The sequence below is a fragment of the Anarhichas minor genome, unplaced genomic scaffold (assembly GCF_050575085.1).
Source record: "Anarhichas minor isolate MPS153535 unplaced genomic scaffold, ASM5057508v1 ptg000012l, whole genome shotgun sequence".
Classification (NCBI taxonomy): Eukaryota; Metazoa; Chordata; class Actinopteri; order Perciformes; family Anarhichadidae; genus Anarhichas; species Anarhichas minor.
In genome coordinates, this window is record NW_027466458.1 from 2,721,602 (window position 1) to 2,738,367 (window position 16,766).

At 43.9% G+C, this 16,766-nt stretch overlaps 2 protein-coding genes across 2 annotated transcripts; both read right to left on the bottom strand.

Moving 5' to 3' along the window:
• Nucleotides 1-21: 21 nt before the first annotated feature.
• Nucleotides 22-11,167, bottom strand: cfap52 (cilia and flagella associated protein 52). Its single transcript, XM_076090259.1, has 14 exons — nt 10,697-11,167; nt 10,021-10,220; nt 9,743-9,879; nt 9,355-9,483; nt 9,144-9,243; nt 8,782-8,898; nt 8,551-8,651; nt 8,204-8,374; nt 7,721-7,869; nt 7,486-7,631; nt 7,079-7,230; nt 4,967-5,069; nt 1,179-1,290; nt 22-341 (listed from the first exon to the last, which is right to left on the bottom strand). Exons 1-14 carry the CDS (start codon nt 10,755-10,757, stop codon nt 160-162), a joined length of 1,860 nt encoding a protein of 619 aa, XP_075946374.1. The 5' UTR covers nt 10,758-11,167; the 3' UTR covers nt 22-159.
• Nucleotides 11,168-11,295: 128 nt separating this feature from the next.
• Nucleotides 11,296-15,821, bottom strand: LOC142948307 (uncharacterized). Its single transcript, XM_076090258.1, has 3 exons — nt 15,667-15,821; nt 14,416-14,473; nt 11,296-14,322 (listed from the first exon to the last, which is right to left on the bottom strand). Exons 1-3 carry the CDS (start codon nt 15,673-15,675, stop codon nt 13,208-13,210), a joined length of 1,182 nt encoding a protein of 393 aa, XP_075946373.1. The 5' UTR covers nt 15,676-15,821; the 3' UTR covers nt 11,296-13,207.
• Nucleotides 15,822-16,766: the final 945 nt, after the last annotated feature.

The following is a 16,766-nucleotide window of genomic DNA, read 5'->3' on the forward strand; positions in this document are numbered from 1 at the left end:
AAGTCGTTAATGCTTCATCACATTGCATTTATTTCATTTCGGTCTGAGTGTAAACTTATATGTAATACAGTTGAACTCTCATAACAGTTGCTAAGAGGAAAGATTAACGTCGGATACGTTTGAGTATGAGTGTGGATTACAAGTCGCCGTGTGCAGTATTTAAGAGGCCGAAGGGTGAGGGAACCTCCACCGGAGGATGGCTCCGTCGGCGCTGGTGCTGATTAAGATGCGGCTATTGGAGCAGATCTTGATGCTGGTGATGCTGCTACTGTGAGCTACTCCTACGTGGGTGACCACACCTTTCATGTAGTCCCACACCTTCACCAGCTTGTCATCTCCGCCTGTCACGGAGAGGTGAAAAACACGTCAATAACCTCACGAGACGTTTGAGCAGAGCCGTGCATTGTGGTGTCAGAGGAGACGAAAACGAAGGCTGCAAAGAGATGAGAACACTCTCGCCTGTATATGAGAGTGAAAAAAAGACAAATGGAAAGCAGCACAATAACGACACGACCGAAAACAAATCAAAGGATTTCATGATACAGTTTTTAACTGAAGTGACCCCGACTGAAACTATACCTCGCGGTTGTATGCCTCCGCCTCCCAGTCAAGCTGCAGTTTACAACAATGTCATCACTTCATTTTATCCTAACAGACATGTGTGAGGAATTGTCACAATTTGCATTATGAATTCTTGAGTTACGGCCAAAAATGTGTTTTGTGAAGTCACGGTGAACTTGACTTTCGACCACCAAATTCGAATCAGTTCACCCTTAAGTCCAAGTGGACGTTTGTGCCAGATGCAATGAAATCCCCTCAGTGTTCTTGAGGTATTGCGTTCACTCGAATGGGACGGACGAGAGAGATCACAGTGACCTTTGACCCCCCCCCCCCCACCCAAATAAAATCGAATCAGTTGATCAGTAAACATTTGTGCAGAATTTGAAGACATTCCCTCCAAGCGTTTCTGAGATGTTGCGTTCACAAGAATAGGACAAATCAAATCAGTTCATCCTTGAGCACACTTGGACTTTTGTGCCAAATTTGAAGAAATTCCATGCATGCTCATGCAGAATTTTCCGATGTAGACTTATTCATTCTCGGGTTGAATTACGTTGAAAGGAACATTTCTTCCGAAGGAGCACAGCGACAACAGTAAAACGAGCACTGGGCCACACCTGTCACAAAGTGCCCGCCGTCCTGTGAGACGTGCACGCCGTTGATGGACCCGGACTGCGACGCCTCCAGTTCTCGGATGGCGGATCCGTCAAACACGTCCCTGTAGACGACCTGAGGGGGGAAGTCAACACATTACACATATTAGCTCACCCCCCCCCCCCCCCCATTCTTTATGCGAGACTCCCGCGTCCAAGAGGGGAGGGAGAGTGCGCACGTGCTGTGAGCTGACATTGTGGAGTCTCTTTTTCCTCATCATAAATGACACATCGCCTTGTGAGCTCTGTGCTGTTGTTTGAATTATAGCAGTAATTGCTTCTGAAGATTGATGCAGGCTCACGATGCAGATGATGCCGGTGACGGCATCTCTTTGTAGTTATGCTATTATTCCTTCACATTATCATTATTTCCTATTTTGGTGATGCAATATGTGACCTCAAACTACCTCGAATTAACTGTACTGCTTTATTATTGGTATTCTGTGTGGAAATAAGTAGGTCTATGGTGATAATCTATCACACACACACATCGATTGAAACCATGTGTGCTGATCTAAATGAGATTTACACCCCCCCCCCCCCCTTGAGCTTTATAGCTGTCAAAGTATCAAATCTCACAAAAGGCAATTGTTAGTCGAAGTTATTTATAGCGCGGGTGGCAAAAAAACATCACAGTGCCGCACGACAACAAGGGTCCTTTCTTGTTATTTATATGACCGAGCTGATTACATTATTAAAAGTTAAGTACTGTAAATGAGGGGCCAAGTGGATTTGATGGTTAAGATCAGTCTTCTGACTCGTCCTGTACGAATGAGCGTCTGGTGGCGATCTCTGTCCCTTCGCGTGTTTTAAAGTTAGTAAAACGCAGAACCGACTGCGCCTCAACGTCAATCAAGCGTTCAAAGCACCACGCATCACATTTAAAGGTCTAGTTCAGGCGAATCTGTATGTATCATTGCCGTAATGCTGCTAATGAACAATACACAGAATTTGACTATGATCGTTGACTAAATGAAATGAAATCAAGTCACATGCAGGTGTGTAAAAGGAAAAGTGCATGTTCCACAGAGCTGCGCAGAATAAGCCCAACACTTATAAGAATAGCCTCTGAGATAGGATTTCATTTCTCTGCACAAGAGCATGCCTGTAATGCATTATAGGAGGGGGAAATGTAATCTCACACAGACATATCAAAGGCTGTTGGTTATTATGGAATGAAAGAGGAACAAAAGGCTCAGACTTATTTATACTTTCAGAACTGCAGAGTGATTCTCAAAGCAATAAGCTGCCCTCACGAGCCACGGGAACATGTTCTGTGGGGGCCGGCCAAGCACGGGGTTTTTTTCTCTGCTACAGATTGGCTCACTGCAGACGGAATGGCTCGCTGATATTAATATTCCTACAAAATAATTTGGCAAAACATAATTTAGGGGGAAAACGCAGCCACAAGCGGAGGGGGGGAAAAAACGGTTCATTATAAACACAGAATACCAAGTTATGAAATCCTTCCGTATTTAAATCCAGAATCGCAGCGGAGCGCGAGGCTTGCAGCTGTGCAGGATATGCAAATTCACTCAGCTGAAGTGTGTGTTTCTAATATACATCTCCAAATACCACGAATGACGGATCAAAATCATGTTCATACGATTTTCTGTTAACACTCCTCCTTTTTCTCCCCGGCGTCATCTTCCGCTGCTTCCTCCTTTGCCACAGTCTCGACCTCTCCCTCCGTCACTTTCTCATTTCGGCAGCTTATTAGAGACTCCCACCTGTGTGAGTTGTCTCGGCCCATCTGTGTTCCCTCCACCTCAGCCTGGGAAACGTGCTCATAGCCACAACACGGGCCGCCAGGAAATTAATCAAGTGCCGCAAGCAGGGGCCAGTCTGGCCTGTTTGTTTGGTAATGCTCACCTTGTAACCAGGAAAGAGCCTGTAGGCTCTTTATTTCACTAAACTTTTGTCTATTTGTGTCTGTAGAGTTCTCCTAAATTCACCAGAAGTTAGAATTAGATACTACCTAATTTGCATATTCAAACATAACATTCTGTTATTCAATATATCTACCCCATTCACCTGTACTGACTTTAAAATGTCTGTCATTTTACAATACACATCTATAAAGGTCATTTTCTAAAAAAAAAATGTATATACATATTTGATAAGCTAATGCCTTATTTGCATATTCAGCCATCAATTTTAGAAAACTTGTAATATAAAAAAATAATGATCTTAATGTAAGGGAAGTTCAATGGTGATATATGTTTAATTAAACTGTTTTAATGTATTTTAGTGTCTCCCCTTAAAGGTGCATACCATGTAACCGAACGTTCCCGGCTCATATTGTGCTGCAAAGGTACTATTGCATTTAAATTATGTGAGGCATCAAGGCTGCATCCTCCCATTACACGGCAACAAATAACTGGACAGAACACAATAAGACCGCTTTCAACTATCGTTCCCGTCCACCATATTGTCTCCACTGAATGCAGCATCAAAACATGCATCGTCATCAACACGATCTCTCCCTGACCCTCCACACGCCTTGTTTTTCTATTTTTTCTCTTGGCTACTGTCTTTCTCTTCACACCTTTTTCTTCACTTTTATTGGTTTCCTCTCTGTGATTTTACCCATCGAGGCATGCTGGGACATGATGGAGGGTGAGAGAGAGAGAGAGAGAGAGAGAGAGAGAGAATTAGCTCCCCCAGACAGAGCGCCTGTGTTTTGGGATGAGCAGATGGTGGATCTGGCTGGCACTTGGGCACATCCGCAGGAAGCCACGGACGCCACAGCGCTTCCCTCCCTCAGTGTCTCCCTTCTCCCTCCCCTTTCCCCTGAATCTCTCTCTCTGCTCACTCAGCACATCCCCAGCGCTGCGTTAATCAGCATAACTTGTCGACGAGGGTTCAAGGGGTGCGGATGAAGCGCACAATCAAGGAAACAAGCGTTCCTTCCTGCCGCCGTGAACTTCTGACCTGGTGTAAATGAGCGGTGACGAGTGAATCAACATGACTCGCAAAATAACAGACTCGAAGGGCTGAGCGTCTCTGTCTCTGCGACTAGCAGCCAACGCAACGGCTTAATTATGTTCAGCTGAGAAACTAATTACAATCTTTTCAGACTAATCGGTGGACATGCGAGCGCGTGTGTGTGACTGTGCAAGTCCTCTCTATGCTGATCTTACCAGAGCAGACGGCCTTTTTCTCTCATGCGCACTGAGTGGAGATTATAATAACAATAACAGCACAATGAGACATCTACATTATGTGAGTGCCAGTCTCTTTCCACCCTGAGGGATTCTCAATCATTATGTTTTTTCCGTTTCTTTCTCCCTGTGAGGCGTGCATGCTGAGTTGCGTCCCAGGGAATTCTTACATACCAGTGCAATAAAAAACACCCAAAACAAGTCTTATCTTAAAGATACGTGACCGGACATCAGTAATGGGATGTGCTGTACTGGTTGGGATATAATTTAAGTAAATAATAATACATATATTGTTTAAATGCCTACTGGAATTGCCTTAAAATGCATCCTGGACATTAACTCAAGTGCTGAACTTGAAATTAGAGGTACTTGTTGAGTTTTGAGTTGAGTATTTCCACTTTATGCAACTTTATACTTCTACTCAACTCAACTTTATAGGTTGAGAAAATTCTCCCTCTTCTTAAACTAAATAAACTATTTAAAAGTAAACTTAGCAGATAATACTCATTTTCCTAGTGTGATATTAGTACTTTTACTTGAGTAAAGGGTCTGGATACTTCTTCCACCACTGACGGTCCCAAAACGCACCTTCCTGTCAGTCCCACTGGTGATGATCTGGTATTCCTCTGGGTGGTAGCACACCGTCCGGAAATGTGTGTTGTTAATCCCCATCTGAAGACTCACAAACCGCCTACAGCAGGAAATGCAGACGATGGTGCAGAAGTTGAAAGAAAAAAAAAAAGAAAACGATAGGAGAGAGAAGGCTGACTGACTTTCACCAGTGCAGCAGTAGTGATCACATCATGAGCTGCCAAGTGCAGTTTTAAGGCGCTAAATTTCAAATACAGAGCACTGGTACAGCAGCAAAGAACTATTTGCTCTGTAAAGACACGGTGTAGTAATGTCTACCTGAGCAGAGAATGAAGTCATTCTCCCTCTGTGCGTGCTGTAATACGAGAGTCTCTGTGGTTTGTTTACGTAGCCTGTCCGGCTGTGTGTGTAGCTCATCACGAACCACGGTGTCGTCGTGGAAAACATCGCACCCAAACTCTGGTTCCTCCTCAGGTAAACACTGTTAGCTCCATCAGCACTGTTACCTCTATCAGCACTGTTAGCTCTCTCAGCACTGTTAGCTCCATCAGCACTGTTACCTCTATCAGCACTGTTAGCTCTCTCAGCACTGTTAGCTCCATCAGCACTGTTACCTCTATCAGCACTGTTAGCTCTCTCAGCACTGTTAGCTCCATCAGCACTGTTACCTCTATCAGCACTGTTAGCTCTCTCAGCACTGTTAGCTCCATCAGCACTGTTAGCTCTCTCAGCACTGTTAGCTCTCTCAGCACTGTTAGCTCTATCAGCACTGTTAGCTCTCTCAGCACTGTTAGCTCTCTCAGCACTGTTAGCTCTATCAGCACTGTTAGCTCTCTCAGCACTGTTAGCTCTATCAGCACTGTTAGCTCTCTCAGCACTGTTAGCTATATCCGCAATGTTCGCTCTCTCAGCACTGTTAGCTCTCTCAGCACTGTTAGCTCTATCAGCACTGTTAGCTCTCTCAGCACTGTTAGCTATATCCGCAATGTTCGCTCTATCAGCACTGTTAGCTCTCTCAGCACTGTTAGCTCCATCAGCACTGTTAGCTCTCTCAGCACTGTTAGCTCTATCAGCACTGTTAGCTCCATCAGCACTGTTAACGTTGTTTGCACTGTTCGTGCTGTTTGCACTGTTCGTGCTGTTTGCACCTTTAGCTGCTAGCCGCCGGCTCAGCCGCCGCCATGTTGAGAGTTACGTAGAGTCAGTCCCTCTGAATTTGGAATTTAGCACCTTTAATATAACCAAACATGTTTTCTTTCCCATGCAAACAAAATAAACACAAGCTGATCTGTATGATTATACAATAAAAAGATGAATTGTGCATTCAAATAAAACATGCATGAGCAACTTCCTCTGTGGACAGATGTATCTAGCTGGACAAGGTGCCAATCTGGATTAATTAAGGCTAAAGGCTCTTGTCTGACTGATATTCTTTTTCAACAACAGCTTGTTAGTAATCATACAAAAGAAGAAACATCTATGCCACTGTGGATGCATACAGTGTGGAAGCCTTCAATCCACAGACTTGTTCAGTGAAAGAACACGACGACTTTTAAAAGGTTTTATTCTCCTCACAAAAGAAGCCCCGCAGATTAAAAGATTTTAAGATTTCTTAATAAAGAATGCACTGGACTTCTTTTCATTCCCTTTGTACCAGCCAGACGCCGATGAAGTGCTTCTGAATTTTACTCTTATTTCAACGCAGACCTGAAAGCAGCACACTCTATTTTCTGTAATTGTCTCTCTGGTGGCTGTGTATGTCTTTAGCTATTATGTATGGTATTATTCGTTCTTTTTGCTGGGTAATGGGATTAACTCATCCAGTAATAAGTCTTTCTTTCCACCCATTTTTTCAACTCAACTCAACTGAGCAAAATAGTTGAGTTTCAGAAAAAATCGAATCAAAATTGAGAATTAATTCATTACAAATTCGACTTACTCAAGCGGCTTTGCTGTCTATGTTATTACATAGTACTACCAAGTACTATGTATTTTATGCACTGACTATACAAGAAAAAAAAGGTTTGAAGAGGATGTACATGTGAAATGTGTGTGTGTGTGTGTGTGTGTGTGTGTGTGTGTGTTTGGGGACACAGAGGGGCTACTCACACTATGTCCCAGATGATCCAGGTACCATCAGCGCTGGCAGTGACACACTCTTTGCTGTCACTCTTGATCTTGATACAAGTGATGGCGGCTCTGTGCTTCTTCATGGCCTCCAGCAGCCGATGGCCGTGCGGCTGCAGCTCCCAAACACAGACCTACAACAGGTGAGCCCCGACTCATTTACCAGTCGTCAGATATGGCACTTCATTTAAAAGACTCTTTCCACTTTGTTTCAATGCCAACTATGGATGCATAATGGATTCATGTGACCATTTGTCCGTGAGAGCATTTTAACTTCAATTCAATAATTCACAGCTTCACATTTTCAAAGAAAAAACTAATTTCAGTGCGTTTCCATTCGGTGAGAACACGGAACATTGCGATCTGTTTTGTGAACGATGCCTACTGACCTGTCCGTCTCCCCCTCCGCTGACGATCCTCTTGCTGTCCCTGGTGCCAGCGATGGCTTTCACGCCCATCCTGTGCGCATCGTGAATGATGTGCATGAGTAAGCCACTTTCCGGCCCAAACACGCGGATCTTACCATCGTTCCATGCTGGAAGAGAGTAAAAAAAAAACAGTCAGTCATCATCAGTCATTCTTTGTGGTGACTTGTTTGCAGGTATTTCTCTCCCGGGTTCCCACCACTGATGATGCTGTGTCCGTCAACCATGATGTCCAGGGAGTTGCAGGTCATGTTGGGCACGGTGATCCGCAGCAGCTCTTTGGACATGTTTATGTGCCACAACCTGATGTCCTCCTCGGAGCAGGTTGCAAACAATTCAGATGTTCCACTAAAAAAAACAACATACAAATAAAGAGAGAACGGCTGCTTATTGAGTTAAAGGCATATGGTATCGTGGTATTAACCCAGTATCCATACAATATATCGGTATACAATGCTACTAAAACCCTAAACTGTGTAATCTTAAAACTGACATGGATGAGGCAAGCCTATGTCGCCCTCTGGTGAGCACAAAGCGGTACTGAAGTCATGCATTGTGAGAGATTACAGTAATGGGGTTTAAGCCCTTTTGCCCAAAAGAGACACAGCCAATTTCAAAAGCTGTAAAAAGGCTTTTTTGCCGATTTTACTTCCTCCCTGAAATTGTCTAATGTGCCACTCACTAAACTATGACGACGTCCTTGATAGCGCTGTTGTGGCTGGTGGAAATGAGTTCCTCTTTGAGGTCGTCATAGCCGCAGCGGTACATCTGAGCCGCTTCCGTCCCAACGAAGAACTGCTGGCCCTCTCCTCTCATAGCGATGGAGGTCACACCATTCTCCAGCTGGACTTTCCTAATGTGGGAGAAGAGAGGGGGGGGGGGGGGGAGAAGGAGCTGATAATGAGCACTGTAAAATAAACTCAGAGGTACCCTAGATATTTATTCTAATGTACAAGATACAGACACCATGAACAAATGTAAGTATCTCTTAAATGGGGATGATTCAAATGACACAGTTGTTGGACTCACTTAAGAGTTTTGAAGTTAGTCCTGGAACAGAGAGTCAAGGTGCCGGATCCAGAGCCCACGAGCAGGTCCCCATGCTTCAGAATCCTTAGGACATTGACACCCTGCGCAGAGAAGCCACGAGCACTGAGATTTAAGATATAGTCAAATTCCTAGTTTCCTTGACACTAGCTGAACTATATATAAAAATATATATGGAGACCTGGCACGTTTTAGTTGGACTCGCCGACCTACCATGCTGTATTTGTCTTTAGCTGGACCAGAGTCGCTCAGAAGCCCCGTCTTCAGGTTGATTTTCAGTATGTCTCCACTGGTGGTGCCACAGAAAATGAACTGATCGTCCTCTGAGATCTGGGGTAATATTACAAACACGTCAATATGACCAAAACAAGAAAAATCACAGAATAATATTACATTGAATTGCTCGCCATGTTTATAGATCGTTAGTTATCTCCCCAGATGCATCTACTGCAACTCCTCCACCAATCATTTAGTGACTTCCGGCAATAGACATTTTGCAAAGCTAAATGGCGGGCTAGTTAAATAAGCTGGGGGGAACAAACCGATGTGAACTGAAGACTCTCACGACCTCGTACCTGTATACATTTGACAGTCCTCTTCAGCTTGCCTGTCTGACACTCCGTGGGCCTGATCTTCCTGTTGGGGAGGTCCAGCTCCCAGACTCGCAAGGTTCCACTGACCAAAAAAACAACACCACCACCACCAAGGATATTAACATACAGAATAAAGAATAACAAGAATGTTACTGGTTGGTTGACAGAATGCCAGCAGACTGCACTCACTCACCTCCCGGCAGAAACAAAGACATTGTCGTCTGTGTTTGAGAACTGCACAGTGAGGCAGTTACCGGCGCTGCGCGGTGAAGCCAGGCTCCCACAGATGGACTGCTTGGTCTCAATATTCCATACCACTATCCTGAGGACACACAGAAAACACTAAATAAATACATTTGAACTAATAATAATTGGATTGTGTTTACTCTCATAAAGACATTGCCATTGAAATCTTGTTGTTATGATCAGGTTGCAGAGCGTTTCACTACTTTTGGAAACTACTATCCTGCTTTTTCGGCTGGCCGCGTGCCTCTATTCCTCATTCCTGTGTGACGCAACCTGGTTATTTGGGAGGGAGCACAGCTCACTCTGGAAGGCAATCACCCAAACTTGATGTTTACCTGCTATCGTCCTGACCTCCGAGGGACACCAGGTACTTCTCGTTGGGAGAGAAGGCCAGTGCTTCTACCTTTACCTTGTGGTCCAGCAGCTGGGCATAGATTGTCCGCTGTGCATAGTCCCAGATGATAACCGCAGCCTAGGAAAAACAAAATGCATACATATATGATATTTAAATATATATATATATATATATGTGGTAAGAACTGGTGGTGGGGATTAAGTTGAGTCAACCATATGAGAGATTTTAGAAATTATAATGCATAACTACTACGCCTACATCAGAGCCCATGAAGGTGACCTGTCCAGAGGCGATATACGATCCACTTGTGGACACTGAAATACAGGTTACATTGTGCGTGTGTCCATGCAGGAACTCCTGCTTGCCATCTTCGATCCTCTGAAGAATGACTGAGCATCCCAGAGGGTAGACCAGGTGCTCTCGGTCCGGATGGACTCTCAGACCAGAAAACACGTGCCCTGATGAGACATGAATGTAAACGTTAGCATACCGGTCACGTGAGATAAGACGGGTAAACGCACAGGGGGGAAAAAAGTTTGCAATCGTGATGGATGGTCTATTGTTTATTTAAAAAAGTAGATGAGCAGACAGCAATGAGAATGTGCAACGTTTTCCTGTTTGAATCCAACCAAGTAACTGTTACATATTATTTATATAGTTAGCTTAAGATAATTAGCAAAACACTTTATCATTTAGCGTCAACTTAAAGTACATTACACAATTTAGCTGGTATTAACTTAAAAACGTCAAAGATTGTTGAAACGTTTTCATGTTCACAGATTAGCATGCTAATAAATTAAGCAAGTTGCGTTCCTTAGGGTTTGAATTGTTAACCATGGTTTTGACGTTAGGTCAGTTAGCTAGTAAACGGCTAGTTAGCTAGGTTAACGTTAGCTACGTTAGATGCGTAACTAACGTTTGCAGGAAAACTTACCATTAAACCCAATAACAGCCTCTAGTTCAAGTTGAGGCACGCCCTGCGTTGCAAGAGCCATGGCTGAAACAATATATTATGCTGTAAAATGTTGAGATACGCCCAAACGTTACTAACATCAAGAAAGTCGCTTAAAAAATAACTAACTAACCTACCACTCTTTTCTCAAACCAGCCTGAAAGCTCTCCAACGTGAGCTACATCAAACAAACGTTACCTAGCAACAGCTGGGATTCTATTGGCCACTGTCATTGGTGGGTCCTCGTTGCCTTCACGTGTCCTCGGAAATGTTATAAATTACCTTGAAATGGGTGAACGTACACAAATTAAGATAAATATGTACACCACTGTTTTTTTTTTTCATTTAATCCCTGGTTAGTGATGTTAAGGGACAAATCTACAGGGAAAATAGAAATATGTTTCTACTACATGCCATATTTCTATTGTGTCTTTGTCAAAGGAAGAGACTGATCAACTATATGTTCTGGGAACCGACATTACACTAACCACCTTAAAGGCAACGGTGGTTTTCGCGATAGGCATCACAGCAACATGCAGCAGAATAGTTTGGTACACCACAACAAACGCCATACACAAAAATTATTTATGAAGACAGTTTATTGGTGACTATATTTTCTATAAAATAGCTTTTGTTTAACTTATGTTGCTCAAAGGTGAATTCACATCGTTATCAGCACAACTCAAAGTACATTTTAGATCATATGTGTGATATAAGTCCAACTGTGCAAAAAGTTTTATATTCATTTTCATTTCACACAGCTCATACCAGAGGTAAACTGTTGCTGTTATGAGAAGGTTTAATTAAAAAAAATAAACAAACATTTAAAAAAAGATTTTGACAAATAAAGTTTTGTTTTTGGCATTCAAGTGTTATTGTAATATTCAAAACAATTTAAAAAAGAATACATTTTTTGGAAAATCACTGAGCTACTGGCATGGACTGAACAACACACACGTCTTGGTTAATGTTAATGAGTGTGTGTGGCTTCACTGTTTACACGAGGTAGCAGATAACATCAGTTGGAGTTAAACACAATTGGGAAGCAGACATTTACTCAGATTTAGTCAAGACTTCAGTCCGACATCTCCATCAATCACACAGGTGCAGAGACGTCGCCGGCATGGTTTCTAGCATCAGTTTGGCTGCATGTCAAATACGAGTTCAGGTCTTGGAGTCAGGGCAACTCTACTTTGGTTGTGACACATCTTTTGGTTTGGAATTCTTCCACACTAGCTGAAGGCAAGGACATCTGTCATAAAGGAAGATGTAAACAGAGCTTCACCACATACAGCAGTGTACATAAATAGCCACATGATCGGTCTTCACCCAATTAATAGAACACAAAAATCTAATCTGGAGGCCTGTACTGAGAGCATCTAACTCAGTGATTTTCAACCAGTGTGCCGTGAGAGATCGTCAGGTGTGCCGTGGGAAAATGTCCAATTTCACTTAATGAGTCCAAAAAAATATTATTTAGTTGTTGCAAATACTTTGCCATTGTTGAGCGTCTGAGCTGCAATATAGTGGCTGGCTAAGTAATAAATACTCTTCCATGCCAGTGGATCACAGTATGATCACAGACATGTGTGAGGCAGTATAAGTCTCCACTGCTGTGTTCCCGACTGCGCATTTTGCTGATAAACTGGGCGCACTTGGCACAGAGATCACTCGGCGATTTGCCGACTTTGCAGCTCAGAAATTTAAATTTGAACTGCTCAGCAATCCGTTTGCAGTTGACGTGGAAAGAGCACCTGTGGAGCTGATAGACCTCCAGTGTAATGACATTCAAGGCAAAGTATGACTCTGAGGGCGCTGCACAGTTTCCAAGCTTCACCCCCGAAACGATGCCTTAACTCCGCCTACATGCTGCTCAAATGCTCTGCATGTTTGGGAGCACATACCTGTGTGAGCAGCTGTTCTCTGTGATGAAGAGGAACACAAACCCACACAGGAGTCGTCTCACTGATGCACACCTTCACTCCATCGTGAGGGTTTCCACAGAACCTAACCCCAGATATTAATGAACTGGCAGCCAAAAAAAGATGCCAAACATCTGGCTCTGGCACATATGCATAAAATAATGTAGCCAACCTAAACATGTATTCTTTTTGCACTTTGTCCAATATGCCTTCTATCCTGTTTATTAAATGGTCCTCAACGTAGTCCCAATTTTTTTATTTTGTCCCTCCCTGGGATTGAGTTTCACACCCCTGCACATCTGCTGTATTATTGTAAAAGGTGTCATTTTGTAACGTTTTTGGTTGTTGGTGTGCCGCGGGATCTTTTTAATGTAAAAAATGTGCCGCGGCTCAGAAAAGGTTGAAAAACACTGATCTAACTGATATTTTGTGGCAAAATAAGGCAATCGGCGTGGTGAATAGTCACAAAGCTTGAAAATGAGTTCTCAATGCACGACAGAACACCACGTGTTATCTCGACTGAGGCTCCAGGAAGATAGCTTGGCGATGAAAATGTCCTCGCTTCTATTTTTCAACTGCTAGGATTCTCCGAGGGTCCTTCAAAACTTAATCTGCCTTTCGATGCGTCCATAGACATCTGTCTGTGTGTGTGCGTCCTCCGGTGTCTGCTGAGCGAATGGCTCCATGAAAACCTGCGACCGCAGGTGAGGCACAGGTACGGCCTTTCTCCCGTGTGCGTCCTCTGGTGTTTCGTCAGCGACTTGTACCGCGTGAAGGTCGCCCCGCATTCGTTGCAAATGTACTTCTCGGACTTAATGTGAACATTTTGCTCGTGTTCTTTCATGTTGCCCAGCTGCGAGAAGCCCTTGCCGCACACGGGGCAAAGGTGCGGCTTCTCTCCCGAGTGGGTCAACCCGTGAATATTCAAATCCTGGCGGGAATAAAACCCCTTGGCGCAGATGACGCATTTGTATGGTCTCTCCCCCGTGTGGCTCCTCATGTGCCTTTTGAGTCCTTCGGAGCGGGAGAAGCGGCTCTCGCACAGGGTGCACCGGAAAGGTTTCTCTCCCGTGTGGGAGCGGAAGTGCCGACGGAGCTCCGAGGCCTTGAAGAAGCACATCCCGCAGTCGGCGCAGCAGTGAGCTTTCTCCGGCTGCTCCTCGTGCGTCTTCTCGTGCGCTTTGCAGTGGCCCGACTCGGAGAACCCTTTCCCGCAGACGGAGCAGGTGAAAGGCTTCTCCCCGGTGTGCATCCGCTTGTGACGGACGAGCTTGTTAAGTTTGCTGAACGTCTTCATGCAGAACGAGCACTGATGGGGCACCTTGGGTTTCTTCGAGTGGGTGCGCTTGTGCCTCTCGAGCTTCGACGGCCTGTTGAACACCTTCCCGCAGTCGGGACAGGGGTGCTGGTTAGTCCTGCTGTGGCAGTTCTGGTGTCGGATCAGCTTCTCTTGTTGCGTGAAACTCTTCTCGCAGTGCTGACACTGATGAAGAGTTTTGGGCTTCCTCGTGTGCACAGGCCTATGCCTCTCCAGCTTTGACGGTCTGTCGAACGCCTTGCCGCAGACAGAGCAAGGGTAGCTCTTGTCTGATGCGCTGCTCTGTGGCCGTCTCTCGGGCTCGGCGGCGGTTGAGTCGTCATTGGAATCCGATTCTGAGATCTCCTTTATGTAGACTCCTCCGGGACCTGAGGAACAGTCACATCAAAGAATTACCGACTAATATTACCCAAAGGACCCAAAGAAAAATGATGAAAACACAAGGAAGCATCGACGCTTACTTTCCTCTGAAGATTCTGTTTTAACGACAGACGCGGCACCCGGGCCCATGACTGCAGCCTGTTCACATGCACAGACGCAAAAACAGACACAAACAGAGGAATTGGAAACTGACATCAGTATGGTAGAGCAGGGATTCAGTGTTGGACTTTCAAGATCTGTATAACATAGCTGAGCGTCACTGGATTGTTGAGGATGAAACTGATTTAAACATGTTGTAATGATATATCGTCAAATAGCACTTATTTTTCTCATGTAAACACACTCAAACATACAATATAATTTGAATGCAAATCCCTTAGATATGTTTATTTTGTATTTATAAAATGCATTATGAATAAAATCAACTTGTCAGTGCTCTATGAGGGGGACTATGCAATAGTGATATTTTCTAAATGACCGCACACCTAATTTGGTAATTCAGCAATGGCTATTTCAACAAGGTCCTGGCATGGCAGGGTTCAGCTGTTTGGGTCAGGTGGTGGTTTACTACCATTGATATGTAGCTCTGCTAGCTGACAACCAGAAATGAATGTGGTATGCTGGGTGATGAGGACCCCCACAGAGGAGAACGTGAAGCAGAACAATCCAGCTGTTGTCTCGTATGGCGTGTTAATGTTACTTATGATAAACCACTCGAAGATTACACCAGGTGTTGAGAGACGCTTCTCCTTCTTTACCCCATCATCTCTGAAGCAGGGTTAAGATATCACAAAGGCCCATTGTTGGCTGTTTTTATTGCACCATCGCCTGACGAGATAGACTATATTTATATACCATTAATCTACCGACTAGCTATGTGACTTAGCTGTTCACAATTGTGACTTTTGAGGGATCACGCTGCAATTACAAAATGGATTGGACGACACGCGAGAGAGCGTTACAGAATGCGCCTCAAATTGGACAGTAAACAGTGTTGATTCAGAAAAAAACACATCTGGATATGATGGATGTGTGAAAATGCAGTAAACATGTTTTTGTATTGCGTTTAGCATGACCTCGTGTCTTTACAGAGAGCCCCCCCCCCGACTGTTGTGTTAGCGCACTGGTTAAGCGCAAACTATTGTGTTGCTTTAGTGGCTGTAAAAAAGAGTTTGGATGATTATTTATCTGGGACACACATGCACACAACAAGTCACACAACGTTAGCTATCAGCTAACTTAGCAGAAGCTAACGTTGGCAACGAAGCTAACGTTGGCTAGCATAGCAAAGGCGTACACGGTCGAGCAGGGCATAAAATATTGAGTCCCACCTCTTTCATAATCCTTAAAACCGAAGGTCAGTCACATCTTTTCTCTGCAGCGTTTTAAATTGAACCTTCTTGACATTTCACGATAACTACTTCGCTCCTGCGGTCTGGCTAGCAAACAACTCGGATCTCCGTGGTCAATTCAGCCGTCACTGAAATTTTAGTGCACCTATATACTGACATTCGTGGTAAACTCCTTCAAACGGCCCAGATCGGGAGCGAGCGAGGGACTGGTCGAAGTTAGCGGAGGGATCGACGTGAGATAACTTCCGGTTTTCAAAATATGTCAACAAAGCGTATACAAACTGCATATACGGAAATAATATTAATTTAATTACATTCACATTAAGTATAAAACATGTTACCTGTATCTTGTGAGTTAAATGAAAAATACAACTAAATTGTGTGTGTATTTATTCTTTGATTTGAGGGTTGCTGAAAGATAATCAAAGGAATAATAGCTTCGCTTTGTTGACATCTTATTTGGAAAACCGGAAATAGTCTAACGTGGATCCTCCGCTAACTTTGCAAAGTCCCTCGCTCACTCCCGTTTGAACGGTTTTACCATGAATGTCAGTATATAGGTGCACTACAATTTCCGTGTCTTCTGTCTTGACCGCAGTCTAATCGCTGCAGTTTGCCGAACAAGTTGTAGCATAGAAGTGTTGATGCCCGTTGTCCGATCCTTACACGATACCCTCATATGCCACACGTAAATTCGGAAGTTAAATGGTTGTTGTCGATTAATATTGTATTGTACTGCTCATGCGCCGCGTAGGCGACCTGCATTGTGCTGTGGTATCTGAATGATGAGACAATAGTACACAATATGTACAGCTTAACGTTTTATTTTAAAGAAAAATGTGTTTTTGTCTTTTATCACAAAAACAAACAATCGAGCAACCAAACAAACAAACAAGAATACATTTTCACACTTTCAGATCAGCTTCAGATGCATCCTTACCACTTACAATAGTTTCACAAGCACTAGAACGCAGCACATGTCTCATAAACAAGGTGTGCATAAAGGATATCAAAACCCTTCACTTCATTTTAACAGCAAATAAACAGACATGCCCTCATATACACGCGTCACAGGCCTA

What these genes read in the sequence shown, in the direction of transcription:
- cfap52 (XM_076090259.1), bottom strand. Translation starts at nt 10,757, where the DNA reads ATGGCTCTTGCAACGCAGGGCGTGCCTCAACTTGAACTAGAGGCTGTT. An exon ending in CGGACACAGCATCATCAGTG is followed by an intron (nt 7,632 to 7,720) that starts GTGGGAACCCGG and finishes ACTCTCTTCCAG; the next exon opens with CATGGAACGATGGTAAGATC. An exon ending in GCGGAGGGGGAGACGGACAG is followed by an intron (nt 7,231 to 7,485) that starts GTCAGTAGGCAT and finishes CACCTGTTGTAG; the next exon opens with GTCTGTGTTTGGGAGCTGCA.
- LOC142948307 (XM_076090258.1), bottom strand. An exon ending in AACAGAATCTTCAGAGGAAA is followed by an intron (nt 14,323 to 14,415) that starts GTAAGCGTCGAT and finishes ACTGTTCCTCAG; the next exon opens with GTCCCGGAGGAGTCTACATA.